At 39.7% G+C, this 19,879-nt stretch overlaps 1 protein-coding gene across 1 annotated transcript; it reads left to right on the top strand.

Moving 5' to 3' along the window:
* Positions 1 to 1,610: 1,610 nt before the first annotated feature.
* LOC145011345 (uncharacterized) lies at positions 1,611 to 5,383 on the top strand. Its single transcript, XM_078970048.1, has 9 exons — positions 1,611 to 2,075; positions 2,835 to 2,877; positions 2,983 to 3,061; positions 3,160 to 3,205; positions 3,295 to 3,393; positions 3,548 to 3,616; positions 3,693 to 4,011; positions 4,092 to 4,246; positions 4,779 to 5,383. The coding sequence occupies exons 1-9, from the start codon at positions 1,617 to 1,619 to the stop codon at positions 5,220 to 5,222; spliced, it is 1,713 nt and encodes a 570-aa protein (XP_078826174.1). The 5' UTR covers positions 1,611 to 1,616; the 3' UTR covers positions 5,223 to 5,383.
* Positions 5,384 to 19,879: the final 14,496 nt, after the last annotated feature.

Genomic DNA, 19,879 nt, shown 5'->3' with positions numbered 1-19,879 from the left:
CAACCTTGCCATATGGCATCAAAATTCATTAGTAATACATTTGTTGAAAAATTATAAAAGATTATCAAAATTCATATTTTTTTTAATAAAATACATATATACATATTAAATGTTTCAACAAAATTTGGAATTTATATATATTTCATTTCAAATCCCAACAACAATTGCATAATATATTCCCTTTTAACTCTAAAATGTTCCAATTCAAAACTTCTGATAGATTAAAGATTACAAGTAAATAATCCAAAACCGAACGCCCCTAGATATATATATATTTTATTAAAGTTCACACTTCACAACATTAAGTTTTTTCTATTCAAAATACAATTTCTTTTTGTGGAAAAAAACAAGAACAAGTTGAATAATCCGTTGCAAACGACGTCGTCGAGGAGGGTACAGGACTTGTGAATCCTACTCCCACGCGCCTACAGACATTCGGTTCGGCTGAACTCTTATTATGTACAAACAAAAGAGAAAGCGGACTTTCCAATTTGGCCCCTTAAATATCAACACCACCCCGTCGTGTAAACCCTGAGCTATTAGAAATGATATTTTACCCCTTATTTTTTACCAAGTTAATATCCTAGATGGATAAGAAATTGTTTAACATGTTCAATAATATTATTGTTTAAAATAAATATTCTATCACAAAGTACACATCTAACACATTTTGTTCACAAAATATCTTTAAAACAAGATATTTTCCAAACAAAATATTTTAACATTATAAAACAATATTTAGAAAAAAAAAACATAATTCAGTACTTATCTATGAAATAAACCTTACATGTTATATATTTTCTTCCTACTTGTTTACATGCATACTACATGGTCGCAATCATTAAATATTAATCAATGGTTAATACATCGATCAATTAAACTTTGTATCATGATGAACCTAAACTTTGGATGCCTTATCAATTACATATCCTATATTATGATTATAGAATATTTAGACTATGTAACCGATAGCTTGAAAGCTAGTTGATAGATGAAAAATTATCTGATAACCGATAAAAAAATGATATATGACAAAACTAACTGAACAAAATAAAATGTATTTTTGAGAGAAATAAAAAAATTAATAAGTTTGTTGCAATGGTAATATAAATAGCAGTTCATAAGTTATTTTTTTGTTTGATAATCATAACAATATAAATAAACTCAAAATTTAAACTAACTCATAAGCAAGTTATATCAAACATAGTCTATGTTAAAGTTTTAATATTTAATATATATTAAGATGTGTTTTTAAATAACATTAAATGGAATATCTATTTGCAAAGTTAAGTAGTTAATTATACCATGATAAGTTTGTGGCTAATCAAACTTAATATCATTCTTATAAAGATATTGTGCAATTGTTATTAAATTTTAAATAGTTACTAAAAATGAAAACGTTACAAGGAAATTGATATATTGAATTATGTATTTATTTATTTTTTACTTTTGGAAAACAGACCATAGTGAGGTTCATAAACCCATTAACACTTACATGTGAGATACTAAAACTACATTCCACGTTGTAGAGGAGCATTAAATGTCGAGTTTGTAAAATTAAAGGGGGAAATAGGAAATTTAACAAAAATTATAACAAGAAAACAAAAATTTGTTTAATGCCTGCTTTGGAGAGAGAGAAGTGTAGAGAGAGAAACAGAGGTAGAGCGAGAGAGAGAAAGATGGGTAAAGCAGGCGGAACAACGCCGGCGAAGAAGAAAAAAGGCCGTCCATCGTTAGTAGATCTAAAAAAGCGAGCACTAGAGGAACAAGAATTGCAAAATTACCAACAATCACAACCGAGATCCGCTCGCCGGAACCCTAACTCTGCTACTGCTGCCGATGATGTATCTGTTGACGAAGACGAGTACTATGAAGACGACGATGATGATGAGAGGAAAGAGAAGAAAGTCAAGCTCGTTGTTCGTTTGCCCCAATTGAATCAACATCCACATTTGTCAACTGATTTAGTACGATCTTCATCCATTAATTCGGCGTCATGCGGCTCTGATTCGAATGCTGATGTTGACAATCGCAAAATTAACTCCGGATCTGGTGGTATCCTCACTCATCATCAGGTAATGTTTCATAAAAGCCTAAAAAATTAGGGTTTAGTGGTCCTTTTTTGAGCTGTAAATTCTGATGTCCCGAATCGAAAATTAGTAGACCAGAGAGAAAACAATAAATAACGAGGTTTACGAAAGTATAAGGATTTCGAAACTGACAAAATCGAGGGAAATATGATTTTTTGCAGTTTTTAAATCTGATTTTTGGGGATTTTCGCGCGTGATCCGGACCTTCTTTTTTTCTTTTTTCTTTTTTAATTTTCTTCTCAGATCGGAATTCCGAAGACAGTGTGTAATGTCTTTGTTTTGACTTGGTCAAGTTTTGTTTGTAGTAAATAGTGCAGTGACTATAAATTAAAATCTATGGATCTATGTAAAAAGTGTTTATATTTATTTCTTTTCTCCTTTAAATTTCCAAGGTTTCTGCCTCCGAAATTAAAATTGTTACTTTCGTTACTTTATCCATCGTTGATTGATTGCTTCCTGTAAATCTGTCCAATCTGTATTCTACGTGTAACAAAAAGAACATTCATCCACCATCATGTCCCCAGAAAAAGTTGGAATTTGTCTCTTATTTAATGGTGTTATTGTTCTCTGATATTCTTTCAGTTCACCTGTACTTGCCATCTGGCTCTTATCTTGCTTGATAATACTTCCCTGTGACTTTGACTTTCCCTTTTACTGTGAGTGTTTGTCGAGTCTTTAATCAAGTGCATCAAGCTACCATAATTTTTCTTTGTTTAACAATGGTGGTGAATTTTATGCTTGTAGGGTGGAAAGGTTCAGAAAGCGATGGACACACACACGCTGCATGGTCTTAATCAAAAACCCTTTTGTTCCTTTCTTGTTGTGTAATTCCCGGCATTTAGTTTTTATGGCCTTCGTTTTTCTTGATTTTTTCCATTTAATATGTGGACAGGATCACCATCGGAAGCTGGACCCACTACACCTTTGCCAGACAAAAAGTTGTTGGTGTTCATTCTTGACAGACTTCAAAAGTATGTCTTTCTTTTCTTCTTTCACCTCTAATTTCTTATTATACATTTCGTTAATTTCATTAATTAAGATAGCTCTTTGGGTATGTTTACATATATAGGAAGGACACTCATGCAGTATTCTCTGAGCCTGTTGATCCTGATGAGGTATTTTGTTTGGAAAGTTTATGTTATTGATCTTAGAAAATTGTTCAGAATTCACTACTGATATATTAACTTTTGATTTACATATTCAGCTTCCTGATTACCATGAAATTATAGAGCAACCTATGGATTTTGGCACTGTGAGGAGCAAACTTAACAAGGGTCTTTATGCAAATCTTGAAGAATTGGAGGTTAGTCATTGGTTGTTTATAATTAAGAGAAGTGCATTTGTGGTATGAGGTCTATAATAGCAACATACTTGTATTGTTTACTGATAAAAGACTTCTATACCCTTGTCTTTACTTCTTTGTAGTAATAAATCTTGTTTTCTTTTGGCGTTTACAGACGGATGTTTTTTTAATCTGTTCAAATGCAATGCAGTATAACCCATCTGACACCATTTTCTTTCGACAGGTTTGCTTATTAGTCTTCTTTCTAAACTATATTTATTTATTTTTATATTTATATTGTGAATTTATGTTAAATTTAGGCGAGGTCTATACAAGAATTAGCAAAAAGGGATTTTGAAAATCTGAGGCAAGAGGGAGAAGGTGGTGAGCTGCAACCAAAGGTAGTGAGAAGAGGCAGGCCTCCAAGCAAGCACCTGAAAAAGCCACCTGGCAGACCCCCATTGGACGCTCCTCCTGTCCTTGAGTCCACCTCAGGTGCCACCCTGGCAACTCCTGTAGACAACGAGTCCACTCCTTACAATTTAAGACGTGGGCCCACGATGTATAATCCATCATATCGTACGCGCAATGGTGAACATCAATCCGAAATCTCATCAGATTGGAATGAAGAGTTTCCAGGTTTCTTTTAGTTATCTTTAAATTTTGTAAATTTAAGTATAAAAAAATGGATTTAATGATTTGTTTTATAAAACTTGCAGCTAACATTAGGAGGGCAGATATGAAATATGGGAACAAACATTTTATTATAGACGAAAGTAGACGCGATACTTACAAGGAGTTTCATCCATCTATTTTTGCTCAAAATCATTCTCTGCTTTCCAACTTTGGTGGAGAAAAGAAGCAGTTATTAGCTGTAAGTTGTTTTAAATTTCAAAATTATATAATTTAATACACAGCTACAAGTTCAATATATCAGGTAGTGTTAGGTATGTAGTATTATTGTAATGGAAAAAAAATGTCTGTTTACAACACAGGAAAGGAATGGAGCATTCCTAATGGAATGTGATTCTTTCTCATCCTTTGTTGGAATGGAGTAAATTACATTTTCTGTCCCTGGGTATAGCTGTTTTTTCCAATTTTGGTTTCTTTTGCAATTTTTGGTTCTTATTCGAGGTTCTTGTAACATTTTTGGTCCTTGTTCTAAGTAAAATGACTATTTTGGTCTATGAGTATAGCTGGTTTTGCAATTTTGGACCCCAAATTAGTCATAAAACTTGAAACAGGGACCAAAAACGTTACAAATATCTCAAATAAGGACCAAAATTGCAAGATAAATTTTTTTGAGACCAAAATTGAAAAGATCAGTTTACTCAGGGACCAAAAATGCAACTTATGTGATTATCAACCAAAATGTCATAAATACCCTTCCCCTCTCATGTAATTAGGTTGGTCTTCATGCTGAACATGGTTATGCGAGAAGCCTAGCTCGATTCGCTTCTAATATGGGCCCCATTGTCTGGAAAATTGCTTCAAAGAAAATCGAAAAAGCCTTGCCACCTGGCGTGCCATTTGAAAACGAAACATCATTTTTTCCACCCAAAAATTACAATTATACCCCCAAACTACCCACTGACAACCCAGAAGCCCCATCGACTTCAGGACCAATAGCGCCTAAAATTGAAGATTCTACTGTCATAAAAAACGATAAATTTATAACACCCCAAAATGGTAGAAATATTTCCAAAATGGGAATAACGTTTCAAGGTACAACTAGTCATGCACAAGGTACAAAGAGGCAGTTTATGGTTCCTGTTCCACCGGACCTAAATGTGGGACCATCTGGATCCATCGGTTCACCGCAGCAACCGGATTTAGCATTGCAGCTCTGACCCAGACCCATAGTTGCGGGTGTCAATGTACAACGTATGCTGCACATGGTACCGCTTGTGGATGCAGGTGATTTTATAGTGTAGGAAACTATTTTGTACAGATTGATCCAAGTATGATGGACCTGATTAGAAATAAAAATAGAGGCATTGTTTTTGGGTTATTATTTGGTTTTCTTTTATTTATAATCTAACGTAATTTTCTGGGTGGCTTTTATTTATTATAAAATGATTTAGGGAGTTTGTTTAATTCATGTGTTAAAAGGTACGCGATGTAATGGATTTTATATAAAAAAGAAAAAGAAAATCTTTATAGTAAGTTGGATTTTGACAATTGGGTTATATGGTGTTTAGATTTTTATCAAATCTTTTTTTTGGAGCGTGTAATAATACTCTTGTTTTATCCACTCGACGGAGTGTCGGGGGGTAAGGCCAGCGGGAGCCTTTCCTGCTCACCGGAACACCACACCGGAAGTGCGGGAACTCCGGTGCAGGGAGGAGATTGGGGGAGGGCTTCCTGTATTCTCTCTCTTGCTATTATTTGTTGGTTTTTTTTGAGCCATTGGAAAACCGTAAAACTAAAAAATATATATTTTTTTCAATCCAACGTTGAAAAACCATAAAAATATTAATTTTTTATTACTTAATAATGGCTACATATCTATCATTTTTTTTACATCTATAAATATACATATATTTTATCCTTCAAACTCAAACCTAATTCTATCAATTTCTTTCTACTTTCTTTAAAGCAATGAATCCCGACAACCAAAACCCAAACTCTGATGGAAGGAAAAAAAACCAATGTTCCGAGTTCAAGCACCTCAAATCGAAACATTTTCCTATCGATTCATCTCAAGGGGTTTATCGTCCACAACTCGATGCTATCCTTCAATCTCCACTACAATTTCAATACCAAAGTGTTAGACAATTTTATGTGGTGCAAGTTCCAAATATGTTATCAAACTTTGTTATTTTCCCCGATCATCTTTCGCCAAATCGATCCCAGACTCAAATCCCACTCTTTCAATCTTAAACTCAAACACAACCCTCTCAATCTCAACCACAATATCAAATCTTCGATGAGTCGAATGAAGAGATTGTATGGGAAACTCAAGCCACACCACCCCACAACGCCGAAAAGGAAAACAACAAGTGAAGGAGCGTGTTGCATAATCGGGAAGACAAAAGCCACAACCGTGGACTCCACAAGAAAAAATAATTGTGGTAAGAGCTTGGGTTGACATTTCAGAGGATTCGACGATGGAAAATGTACAATTGGGGGATCATTTTTGGTTTTACATTCTAGAGAGGTTTCGCAAAGAGATGAGAAAAGGCGATGAGTACCGTACCAATCATTAATTGAATTCAAAGTTTCAAGAAATAGTGAAGACAGTTTCAAAAATGAGCAGATTGTACAAAAAGCTAAAAACCCAACGAAAAAGTGGCAAAGAGATGAAGAAATACTTCAGGAAGCTTTGCATTTTTATCAAGAGGAAGAGGGAAAACCATTCAAGTGACACGATTGTTGGAAAATATTGATTAAAAGTCTTAGGTGGAAAAAATACTAGCAAAACTTTATACTTGCAGCACAACAATCAAACCGAACGAAAACGGACTCTAGTTCGATTTAGATTTAAAAAAGGAGGACAAGCTCGAGCTAGAAGAAATTAGGGGTGAGCAAACCCGAAACAAGAAACCGAGAAACCGACGAAACCGAAACCGAATTGACGAAACCGAAACCGAATCAAAATCGACGGTGTGGGTTTTAAATTTGTAAAAACCGACTTTCCGGGTTCGGTTTCGGTTTTGCCCCCAGAAACCGATCCAACAACCCGAGAAACCGACCCCTCTTTAAAACCGAGAAATCGACCTAGCAAACCGGCAAACCCGATGCTTTTTACTAATTATTTTATATATATATATATATATATATATATATATACATATATATATATATATATATATATATATATATATATGTGTGTGTGTGTGTGTGTGTGTGTGTTAAAAAAAATAAAAATAAATAAAAGAAGCTTAGGTGTTTTTTTTTAACTATTTAACTAATTGTTACATTTCTGGAAAATGGTTTCAAACCCAAAACCCATGGGTTTAAACCCAGAAACCGTAAGTGTATGGGTTGAACCCAAGAAACCGAGAAACTGCCCAAACCGATATCAGAAACCGAGAAACCGATCCTATTGGGTTCTGAAAACCAGAAACCAATAATTTATGGGTTGAGTTGGGTTGGGGTCCAAAACCGACCCAAACCGACCCATGCACAACCCTAGAAGAAATTGTCTGACCGATGGGTATAGACAAAACAAAAAGGAAGGGAAAGGGGACTTCTTCAAGTGCATCGGATTTCAGCATGGATGCGGACGAAATACGGAAAATGACGGAAATATTTGATCGATATAATCTTAATTTCACTGGATGTTTGATGTTTGACAAAGAAAAAGAAGAAACAAAAAAGAATAAGTGCACAAAGAGACGAGAAATGGATGATATGAAGTTCTTGACGGAAAACACCAACCATCTTTTGAGACCGGTTTTGGAGCTCGTTTTGAAGAAAAATGAACGGGTTATGTTAAAATATTTTCCGTAGATCGTTGTTTGTTTGTTTTTTCTAGTTATTTAAATCTTAGATTTTTTATGTAATTTTTATTTTAGTTAATGTAGTGGATTTTATTTGTAATTAATTTTGTGTTTATTACTCATTTAAACAAATTATAAATCGGAAAATCAATTATTATTATTTAAAAAAAATAATGAAATTTTCCACACATACCTTGACTTTTGGTGACGTGACAGACAAAATGAGAAAAGCTTAAGAACATTTAACAAAATCATGTGGTGTTCATATATTTAGAACTAGTTGTGACACCCGTATGTTATACGGGTTGGATAAAACAAAAAAATTAAATATGAAAGTTTAAATAAAAATTTATTTAAATTTGAAATTTAAAATTTAAAATTTGAATTTAAAAGGAAACATATTCAATAATATATAAGTTGTAATATTGTAATTTAATGGTTATTTTTAAATAAGGCAATTATTAATTGAGGTGTAAATATGATGTGTTAATTTAAAAAAGGTAAACAATGAGAAAATGACATATGGAAAAAACATTTATTCAAAAATATCAAAAAATGACATGTGTCAAAGTTAATGAAAAAGTGACATGTAGCAAAATTATTTTCATTTATTAAGGAGGATGAGCCATAGGGAGTTTATATAAAAGGCAAATGTCACAAAAAAACTACTACTATATTTTTTTTTTCCTGATTTTTACATTCATATATTATTTTTTAACTAATCCATCGTTTTATTAATTTTTTTTTTGGTAATTTCAACATTTTTACAAGTTACAATCATGTTATAAAAGTAGTAGTTTTTTTTGTTGTTTATTTTAGCTCATTATTTATTTATTTCTAGTTTCTTATAAAATTTTAGGGAAAATAATGAAGGTTTTATTTTTAATTTTTAATATAATATTTAGAAAACATGTTTGGTTGAAATCGATTAAATTTTTATTTTTCATTTTACAAAATTAGAAAACATGTTGGATATGTACTTTGCATCGTTTTCATGTAACACCCAAAGCTTTGAAGGCCAAGAAAGGAAAGAAAAGCCCTAGTTTTAAGGGTAGACTCGGCGAGTCCAAGGAGGAACTCGGCGAGTCCGAGCGGGATCCAGGTCGAGGGGTAAGCGACCGACTCGGCGAATCGGCCAAAGTGACTCGGCGAGTCTGGTCTGAACGGGGAAAACCCTAATCCCGGGAGTTGTACCCTATTTAAAGGGTGTTATGTCCCTCCCTCAGCCCCCATATTACCCTAGGGAACCAGTGCACCCTTGATTTCGTAAGAGCTTCCATTATTTGAGAGATAAAGCTTGGAGGAGGGAACTTTGGGGAAAGGAACTTGAAGATCAAGTGGGTTGCTTCAAAGGAGGAGGTGTAGATCCGAGATCTACTTCAGTAGTGTTCATCTTGGAGGTAACAAGCTGCTATTTTCCCTTCTTTGCACCTAGATCTATGTGTGTATTTGGGCTTTTATGGCATTTGAGTGACCTTTCGAGCTAGGGGTTCAGATATGAGGTTGTTACCTCAGATCCATGCTTATTTTGATCTAAAACCCTGTAAAGTATCAGCCCTTGAATTGATTTTGAAGCCCCTTGGCCTTAAACCCTAGTTTATGGCATATTTTGCCTAGATCTCCTTCTCTACACGTAAAGTTTGCAACTTTACGTGTGGAATAGGCTTGGGAAGGGTAGATCTACAGCTTGGAGTCCATGCATGACTCAAAAGTCCTTTGCATGTAAGGAGAACTGAAGGGACTCGGCGAGTCCTTTGAGTGGACTCGGCGAGTAGCATGAAGTTGTGGAGAAACTCGACGAGTGGGATGAACAACTCGTCGAGTCGTATGAAGATTGCCTTGTACTCGGCGAGTCTGTTCTTGGACTCGGCGAGTCAGGTCGTGAAACCCCAAACCCTTCGAGTTGAGACTCGAATCAGTGAGTCGGGTGGAGACTCAGTGAGTTGGACAGGTTAGGACTCAGAAATCGGTAGACTCGGCGAGTCATGGACTGACTCGGCGAGTCTAGTCGCGAATGGAGGGAATCGGACCATTTTGAACTCGGCGAGTCAGTAGGGTGACTCGGCGAGTAGGGTTGACCTGAAAGGTTGACTTTGACCCGGACTTTGACCTTGGACCAGGGTTGACTTGGTTGTCTTTCGGGGGTCAGTTAGACTCAGTGTTGCATTGATATTGGTAGTTCGGGGAGCAAGGGGAGTAGGAGTTCCGTGAGTTGTCGGGTAGCAGCTAGTGAGATCATCAGCAAGTTCAGCCAGTGCAGGTGAGTTTCCCTTTGTGTGAATGGGTCTAAGGCCACAATGCCGGCCCATGTAGTTATGAGTAGAAGACCTGAGGGTTAGCCCTAGGCACAGTATGCTAGTATGATATTCAGGACGAGGTCCAGTAATAGCGGGCGGGTGCCCAAGGATTTGTTTGTATGCTAGATTATACTTGTTGTCTGTGTGATACATGTATGTGCCTGGTAGGGAGGTGAGTGTGGGCGAGGTCCCGTATCTCACCAATAACAGAGTGTGGATGGGGTTCCATATCTTATTAGTGGCAGAATATGGGCGAGGCCCAAACTAGAACAGGAGTGAGAGTGGGCTAGGCCCGTACCTCACTACCATTAGGAGCGTGGGCGGGGTCCTATGACTCATCAGTAGCAGGCTATGGGCGAGGCCCAGGATAGGCGAGACCTTAGGACAGAACCAGTTGCATGTGTTAGTTATGTGTTGTGAAATGTTTATGTGTTATTAATTGTTGGTGGGCGAGGCCCTGTGATAGGCGAGGCCTAAGTAAAACAGATTTGTATCCGAGCGGGGCTCGAAGCCAGGCGGGGCCTGGAGCAGCGGGGCCGTTGAAGCGGGCGAGGCCCAAGGTAGGGGGCGAGGCCCAAGATAGAGGGTATGGCCCAGTATGTGCAGTATGTTGTTATGCATGGTATGTGGTAGGGTGGGGAACTCATTAAGCTTCGTGCTTATGGTTTTCAGTTTTGGTTTCAGGTACTTCTGGTAGCGGAGGGAAGAGCTCGGGGTGATCGCATGGCACACACCATAGATTAGACAGCCTGTGAATGTTTACTCTGATAATAAACATGTGTTTTGAAAACTTATACTCATATTATGTTTTGTAAATGATGATTTACTTTAAGTAGTGATTTATTAAAAAGAAATTTTTGGTCTTAAATTTTGGGTCGTTACAAGTTGGTATCAGAGCCTTGGTTTGAGAGATTCAGACATGCTCTCGGGTGTGTCTGAACTCAAACTGAGGAATTGGTAAAGAAGTTTTCAAAAATGGAAAGACAGTTTTGTAAAAAGAGTTTTGAGAAAGAAAATGGTTTTAGAAAAGTAAAAAGAATTCAGGAAGAAAAGAACTTTGAAAAGAGAAAAGAGGTGTGGTGCATGCAATCAACCGAGCTCAAGTAAGTACCCCAAAATACCCATACGAGTTTATGATTTGATTATCAGTTAATAGAGAAACATGCTAGATTAGGACTAAGGATCTAGGGAGGATGCCTTATGTGCCTGTTATATGTGCTTTTGATCTGCATGATAGTGCTGAATAGCTAGTAGTAGGATAGCCTGATTAGGTTATGCCTGAGTTTATGAGTTGTGTTGCATGCTAGTTCAGCTTCTTGCTATGTGAATATGATTTAAGTATGTTATGGTTAGATTTTCCCTTGTCTTAATGCTGCTTGCTTTGTGCATTGTGGGATTCTAAGTGATGGGAGTTAGCCATTAGGTGGATACGTCACGTCACATGTGATCAGGGTTGAATAATCTGAGAGTGTTGGATTTGGTCCTATTGCGCAGCTCTTGTTTGAGTCCAACCGTTGTAGGAACGAGTCTTTTACTTGAAGGATTACCTGAGCCTCGTCACATGTGATGGTATCCAGGTAATGGCTAACTGGCATTGCGAGGAGGCCTTCAGCAGCTGAGGACTGGTTTGAGTTGAGTCAAAGGTTTCCTTAGGGTAAGCCTAGGATGAGGTAGTGCTGGGAGCAGTAGTAGTAGAAAAGGGACCTGGTGGAGTCAAAGAAGTTCTTGAGGAAAGTACGGATAGATGTGGAAGGTAGTATGGGCCCGTAATACTGAAAGCAAAGGATCCGTACTCGATTCGGGAAAGGCCGAGACAAGACCGGGAACCTGGTAGTGAGTATGTTTGGTCTCGCAGCAGTGAGGAGTATTCTGATAATGGTTATGTTATATGTTTCAATATGGTGACATTGCAAGAGGGACCAGCGGGCGAATCAGGCGCCGGAGAGGGATTGGGCTCGGGTTTAGGGGTCGAGCAGCTCGAGGAGCGGATGAGAGAGTTGATATCAACTGAGGTTATGCGCAGTATTCTAGCTCAGACTCCTGTGATCTTTGGCACGGTCAAGGAGGGTATATTGGAGATTTTGGATGAGAGGCTGGGAGCCTTCCGTACTGAGATGATGGCTTTGTTGGGAGCGCGTACCTTGACATTTAAGGAGTTCAGGGATTGCGGGGCACCAGATTATCATGGGGCTAGGGACCCCATCGCTAGCAGCAGATGGTTGGCTGATGTTGCCAACGCATTCCGTACGAGCCGGTGTCCTGGGGAGGACGAGGTTAGACTCGCTTCCTGTCTTCTGAAGGACAGAGCGAGGGATTGGTGGGAAGAGATTGGTCATGCTTTGGGTGATGATGCCGCATTGGATGCAATGACTTGGAGTGATTTCTCAGCCAGGTTCAGAGCGGAGTTTTCACCGATTATTGAGGTGCAGCAGTTAGCCCGGGAGTTTCAGGATTTGACGCAGACTACTGAGACTGTGGCGGAGATCACCGCCAAGTTCCGGGAGAGAGCCCTTCTTGTTCCGTAGTATGTCGCGGATGAGGAGATGAAGAAGGCACGATATCATGAGATGCTGAGGGATGACATGAGGTAGTTCGTGAGCAGGTCCGGTTGTAAGACGCTGGAAGATATGATTTCTCGGGCCAGAGAGAGGGAAATTGATTTGGAGCAGATCCGGAAGAGGAAGCCGGATGAGGTTCAGGTAGCCGCGAGTTCGGGCAAAAGGCCCAAGGGATCGGATTGGAGACCGAGGGATTATCAGGACCACAGTTGATGCGGAAAGTGTGGCAGAATGCACGGAGGCGCGTGCAGGAGTGGTAGTGGTGGTGAGCCTGGCTGTTTCAGGTGCGGTCGAACTGGTCATTTCAGCAGAGATTGTACTGTTACCATCACCCAGGGATCAGACTTGATATGTTTTGACTGCAATCAGCGGGGCCACAAGAAGGCCCAGTGCCCCAGTTTGCTTTCAGCAGGACGGGTGATGGCACCTGCCCCTGCAACTTTGAGGATCACAGACGGCCGTCAGGGTCGTGCGGAGGCGCCTGCGGTTGGAGGCAGGGCTTTTCAGATGGCTACTTTAGAGATGCGTGCAGCGCCGGACGTTGCAAGTATGCGATTTCCGTTTTCAGTTCTTCTTTTTGTGCATGATGTTATATTGTTATGGTTCTGCATCATTATCTGTATGAGTATTTGATTTTTGAGCGGGTTGATTGTGATCGAGTTATATGCCATCTGCATACCTTGGATATTGGTTAGTAGTTAAGGGATGGGTTGTATCGAAGAATGTTACATAGGGTGCAGTATCTGTAGCATGCCTTGGAGAGACTCGGTATGTCTCGCTAGTTCGAAGCCGTATAAGTTTTAGAATGGTCAGGTTAGATCCTTAGCTATGGTAAGCTTGGGATTCCTCAGCGGATTGATTATGGTAGCAAGGATTGGGATTTCTCTTCATTGAGCATCGAGGTGTAAGCAGGATCGAAGTGGGGGAGAATCCTCCGAGTGTATAAGGGTAATGGTGAGTATGTGGTTCGGATTCAGGTTGAAGGGGTCGCCTGTAGGACTCGTGTGAGTGGGAATGGAGATCTTGAGGTCAAATAGCAGGAGATGTTCTCGTGTTAGCAGTCAGTGGTAGAAGCAGCATGTAGAGCATGGAAGAGTGGCGGGAGAGCCTCGGGTTTCTTCATCAGCAGTTAGTGGTGGAAGTGTTGTCAGACTACGGGGCAATCGTAGCATTCCGTAGTAGCTTCGTTGGCGGAGTCGGGGCGAGGCCCTTATCTCCTAGCATTCAGATAGGGATCGGGAAAGGGTAATGGATGAGAATGGTAAGGAAGTTGCCTGTATAGCCATTGAGAGATGAGACCTTGGGAGAGGCCGCTCTAGGATATGGTTGGTTGAGACCGGTGGGCGAGGCCCGTATGAGGATAGCAGTATAAGTGAGACCTGAGAGCAGGGTTGCTCAGTAGTATGGTTGGGTGAGACCCGTGGGCGAGGCCCGTGAGTTTTAGCAGCACAGGTGGGACCTGGTAAGGATCTTAGTGTCTAGATAAGGGGATCGGGGATCCCAGGAAATTGTATTGCCAACATGGTAGAATAGATTGAGCAGCGTAGGTGGCGGAAGTTCTTTTCGAATGTCGCCCGGAGCGACTAGTGGTAGTGTTGAGTCAGCGATCGGTGAGAGCCGGCAATGCAAATATTGGTAGGTTGGTAGGGACCAGGGTGGTCTCAGTTCATCCGGAAGCCAGATATGGAATAGCAAAATTTTCAGTCAGTAGCAGTGCGAGGATGCAGAGTATGATGGAATTCAGTTAATCGATCGTGGGGTGCTCGACACCGAATGATAGTATGAAGAATGCCAAGTGGATACTGGAAATGATGACCCGTACAGAGTAGCGGAAGTAATAGACTGGGTGAAGACAGGGTCTTCACAGTGGAAGAGGAGACAAATAGTGATGGAGCGTTGCCTCGAGAAGCCAAGGAAATCGCGCAAGGAAAGAAGGGGTGAACCCCTATGTTGCAGTACTCGGAGAATGCCAGGAAGATTTTCGGTTGAGTAAGTAATGTTTCTAGGATGTTCAGGGTCAGGATGCACCCGAGATTATTAATCGGTAAGGATTGATGTTAGTTCGAATGACTGAATGGAAGGACAACAAAGTTAGGCAGCTGGTGTTAGAATGAATGGTAGAGTATTGGAGGCAGATCGCAGGCAGTAGAGTATAGTAAACTTCGAGGACGAAGTTTAGTTTAAGTGGGGGAGAGTTGTAACACCCAAAGCTTTGAAGTCCAAGAAAGGAAAGAAAAGCCCTAGTTTTAAGGGTAGATTCGGCGAGTCCAAGGAGGTACTCGGCGAGTCCGAGCGGGATCCAGGTCGAGGGGTAAGCGACCGACTCGGCGAATCGGCCAAAGTGACTCGGCGAGTCTGGTCTGAACGGGGAAAACCCTAATCCCGGGAGTTGTACCCTATTTAAAGGGTGTTATGTCCCTCCCTCAGCCCCCATATTACCCTAGGGAACCAGTGCACCCTTGATTTCGTAAGAGCTTCCATTATTTGAGAGATAAAGCTTGGAGGAGGGAACTTTGGGGAAAGGAACTTGAAGATCAAGTGGGTTGCTTCAAAGGAGGAGGTGTAGATCCGAGATCTACTTCAGTAGTGTTCATCTTGGAGGTAACAAGCTGCTATTTTCCCTTCTTTGCACCTAGATCTATGTGTGTATTTGGGCTTTTATGGCATTTGAGTGACCTTTCGAGCTAGGGGTTCAGATATGAGGTTGTTACCTCAGATCCATGCTTATTTTGATCTAAAACCCTGTAAAGTATCAGCCCTTGAATTGATTTTGAAGCCCCTTGGCCTTAAACCCTAGTTTATGGCATATTTTGCCTAGATCTCCTTCTCTACACGTAAAGTTTGCAACTTTACGTGTGGAATAGGCTTGGGAAGGGTAGATCTACAGCTTGGAGTCCATGCATGACTCAAAAGTCCTTTGCATGTAAGGAGAACTGAAGGGACTCGGTGAGTCCTTTGAGTGGACTCGGCGAGTAGCATGAAGTTGTGGAGAAACTCGACGAGTGGGATGAACAACTCGTCGAGTCGTATGAAGATTGCCTTGTACTCGGCGAGTCTGTTCTTGGACTCGGCGAGTCAGGTCGTGAAACCCCAAACCCTTCGAGTTGAGACTCGAATCAGTGAGTCGGGTGGAGACTCAGTGAGTTGGACAGGTTAGGACTCAGAAATCGGTAGACTCGGGGAGTCATGGACTGACTCGGCGAGTCTAGTCGCGAATGGAGGGAATCGGACCATTTTGAACTCGGCGATTCAGTAGGGTGACTCGGCGAGTAGGGTTAACCTGGAAGGTTGACTTTGACCCAAACTTTGACCTTGGACTAGGGTTGACTTGGTTGTCTTTCGGGGGTCAGTTAGACTCAGTGTTGCATTGATATTGGTAGTTCGGGGAGCAAGGGGAGCAGGAGTTCCGTGAGTTGTCGGGCAGCAGCTAGTGAGATCATCAGCAAGTTCAGCCAGTGTAGGTGAGTTTCCCTTTGTGTGAATGGGTCTAAGGCCACAATGCCGGCCGATGTAGTTATGAGTAGAAGACCTGGGGGTTAGCCCTAGGCATAGTATGCTAGTATGATATTCAGGACGAGGTCCAGTAATAGCGGGCGGGTGCCCAAGGATTTGTTTGTGTGCTAGATTATACTTGTTGTCTGTGTGATACATGTATGTGTCTGGTAGGGAGGTGAGTGTGGGCGAGGTCCCATATCTCACTAATAACAGAGTGTGGATGGGGTTCCATATCTCATTAGTGGCAGAATATGGGCGAGGCCCAAACTAGAACAGGAGTGAGAGTGGGCTAGGCCCGTACCTTACTACCATTAGGAGCATGGGCGGGGTCCCATGACTCATCAGTAGCAGGCTATGGGCGAGGCCTTAGGACATAACCAGTTGCATGTGTTAGTTATGTGTTGTGAAATGTTTATGTGTTATTAATTGTTGGTGGGCGAGGCCCTGTGACAGGCGAGGCCTAAGTAAAACAGATTTGTATCCGAGCGGGGCTCGAAGCCAGGCGGGTCCTGGAGTGGTGTGGCCGTTGAAGCGGGCGTGGCCCAAGGTAGGGGGCGAGGCCCAAGATAGAGGGCGTGGCCCAGTATGTGAAGTATGTGGTTATGCATGGTATGTGGTAGGGTGGGGAACTCACTAAGCTTCGTGCTTACGGTTTTCAGTTTTGGTTTCAGGTACTTCTGGTAGCGGAGGGAAGAGCTCGGGGTGATCACATGGCACACACCATAGATTAGACAGTCTGGGAATGTTTACTCTGATAATAAACATGTGTTTTGAAAACTTATACTCATATTATGTTTTGTAAATGATGATTTACTTTAAGTAGTGATTTATTAAAAAAGAAATTTTTGGTCTTAAATTTTGGGTCGTGACATTTCATCTTCCATTTTTTTTTCTTATTTCAAATAACATAACACATTTAGCAAATGTTGTGTACCATTGTTCTTAAGGACAAATAAAAATACAACTCTCTAATGTAAGAATTAAATTAATGGCCCATGTATAATAGTAAAATTATAAAAAATAGTCTATGTGTCCTTACATTTACACGAAATTATAACATTTAGTTTTTAGGTAAATTTACATTTTTTGACATAAAGTAGAAGTTTCTTGCAAATTGGTCCCATAGCTTGTTTAATGAAGTCACGCCTTCATGTTAGTACGTTGGGCGTACTCAAGCGTACGCTGGGTGTACGTGGTTGGGGGTCAAACCCTAATTTTTAGGGTTTGAGCCCTATTTAAGCATCATTAACTGCTCAAGACTTTCTCCCTCATCACCTTCCATCTCCCAAATCATACCTTGCTAACCCCAATCCATTGTGTGAGCATTATGAGCTTGAGAGTGGGTGTTTTGTCTTCTTAAAGGAAGGAGAAGGTAGTGAAATCATCTTGGAAGCTCAAGGCGACCTAGATCCAGAAGTATCTCACCCTCAAGCATCCTTTGGAGGTATAAAGTTTGGATCTTGATGCATGTTTCCTTTGGATCTTGCTAGTTCTTAGGTTTTTATGCTTTTTAGTCCCATAATCTTGGTGTTCATGAGTATGACTTATGCTAACCCATAAGAATTGTCGTTTGAGATCATTTTAGGTGCATAGAACCATAAAAATGTGATCTTGGTCCCTTTCCTTTCTTCATGCATGAGATATGAGGTTTTGGTTTGTGTATTAAGTTAATGTTTTGGTTGTTGGACTCATTCTAGCCTTGGAAAGTCATAAAGTTGGAAACTTTATGACTTAGAATGTTATTTGTGACTAGATATGAGCTTTGGACGTGGCATCTTAATATAATAAGCACTTAATAGAGAAAAAGAAGATGAATCAAGTATGATGAGCATACATAGTGGTATACTGCGCGTAACTGGTTAATGCCCTGTAATCTGGCCAAGGGTGCACTACGTTAGGCGTAGTGTGTAACATCCATACAATTCATGAAAATTTAAAACTTTTTCAAACATATAAAAACACTATTTAATTACAAATTGTTTTAAAAATAGTTTCATATCACAATATCCCAAAAATCAAATTCATAAAATGCGAGGAGGTGCACGATTAAGCCTTCGTATTCCCGCGATCATCTGAAGTACTTGAAACAAAATCCAAAATTGCAAGCCCGAAGCTTAGTAAGTTTCCCCCAAAAGACCAATGCAATACAAACAGAAAGATATCACAACAAACAACATGCATATAGAGTCTGCTGTATGACTGGACCGCCCTCACCGAGCCTTCAGTTTGTCTGGCCCACCCACAGAACCTTCAGCATGTCTTGTCTGCGCTCTCGGGCCTTCAGCATGTATGGATTGTTCTCCATTCCTTCGGCCTGATTAATACGCCTCGATGGGTCTGCAGTCTATTCGGACCGCCCTGTGTCTGTTGCCTTCAACACAAAGCAAGACCGCCTCAACCCAACCCCAAACATACAATCAACACACACACATACACATACACAAAAGCACACACACACACACACATATATATATATATATATATATATATATATATATATATATATATATATAAAACGCCAACTAGCATGTACAAACAGTTAAACCGATCAAACAGATCACTAATCGTAGCATATACCAGGATACCAACCTAACAGGTCACTAATATAGCATCATCCTATATACTAGGATACCGACCTAATAGGTCACTAAGAATATCATCATGCAACAACCAGGATAACAATCCAAAAAGGGCCGACATTGGGGCGTATGCGAGTTTTACCAAATCCTTAATAAGTGCTTAATAGCTTAAGCACTTGAGCCCAAATTCCAAATCCATGGACTAAACGAACCTTGGGACTAGGGGTGTTGATCGGGTAAAATTTTCAGATATCGGGTAATTCGGGTTTTTCATATAAAAAAAATTACCCGTTACCCTACCCAAATTAAGTTCGGGTAATTCGGGTAATGGGTCGGGTAATGGTAATTCGGGTATTACCCGATTTTTTTAATTTTTTTTAATTGCACCTAAAAATAAATGTAATGAAATAAATATGTCGTGCTAAACTTTGAACATTGAGATTTTTTACTCAATAATATTTGAGATATCAAGTATTCGTTTAACAATTTAATCAAATCTAATAAGATGTTAAAAAAACAAATACTTAAAGAAATAATAACAACCAAAGTCTACCATTTAAATTACTTGATATCAATGTATATACATCTATTTTGCATTTACCAAAAAACTCACGTCTTAAATCTAGAAAACATAGAAAACCATTACATAGTATGAAAATAATAACATGCCAAGTTCCAAAAGACATTCATAAATATACTCATCTTCTTGCACCTACTCTTTCTTCTTGCTCATTCACTACTTCACCTTGCCTAATTCTATATAAAAAAGTCAAATACTGTTAGTATTAAAAGCAAAAGATATTAAATTTACAATATCTAAAATAATGAACGATAAACAATTACCTTTATCAATTTGTTGATTTTCTTCCCAATCTTTTTCATAATCAATTGTGTCACTTATGCTACCCTGAATCCAATCTTGTGTACAAATTAAACTTTCAACAATCTTAGGAGTCAAAGAACTCCTAAACGGATCCAACACCCTCCCACTAGTGCTAAAAACGGATTCCGAAGCTACGGTTGAGACGGGAATGGCAAACACATCTCTTTCCATCAATGATAGAATTGGGAATCTGGGACTATTCACTTTCCACCAATCTAGAATACTAAACATTTCTGAGTCGTCTTCAACA

Source organism: Lactuca saligna, chromosome 8 (genome assembly GCF_052625555.1).
Source record: "Lactuca saligna cultivar CGN05327 chromosome 8, ASM5262555v1, whole genome shotgun sequence".
NCBI lineage: Eukaryota > Viridiplantae > Streptophyta > Magnoliopsida > Asterales > Asteraceae > Lactuca > Lactuca saligna.
Note: the sequence above shows the minus strand (reverse complement) of the source record. Positions and strands in the feature narration are given on the sequence as shown.

What these genes read in the sequence shown, in the direction of transcription:
- LOC145011345 (XM_078970048.1), top strand. Translation starts at nt 1,617, where the DNA reads ATGCCTGCTTTGGAGAGAGAGAAGTGTAGAGAGAGAAACAGAGGTAGA. An exon ending in GGACACACACACGCTGCATG is followed by an intron (nt 2,878 to 2,982) that starts GTCTTAATCAAA and finishes ATATGTGGACAG; the next exon opens with GATCACCATCGGAAGCTGGA. An exon ending in TTGGAATGAAGAGTTTCCAG is followed by an intron (nt 4,012 to 4,091) that starts GTTTCTTTTAGT and finishes TAAAACTTGCAG; the next exon opens with CTAACATTAGGAGGGCAGAT.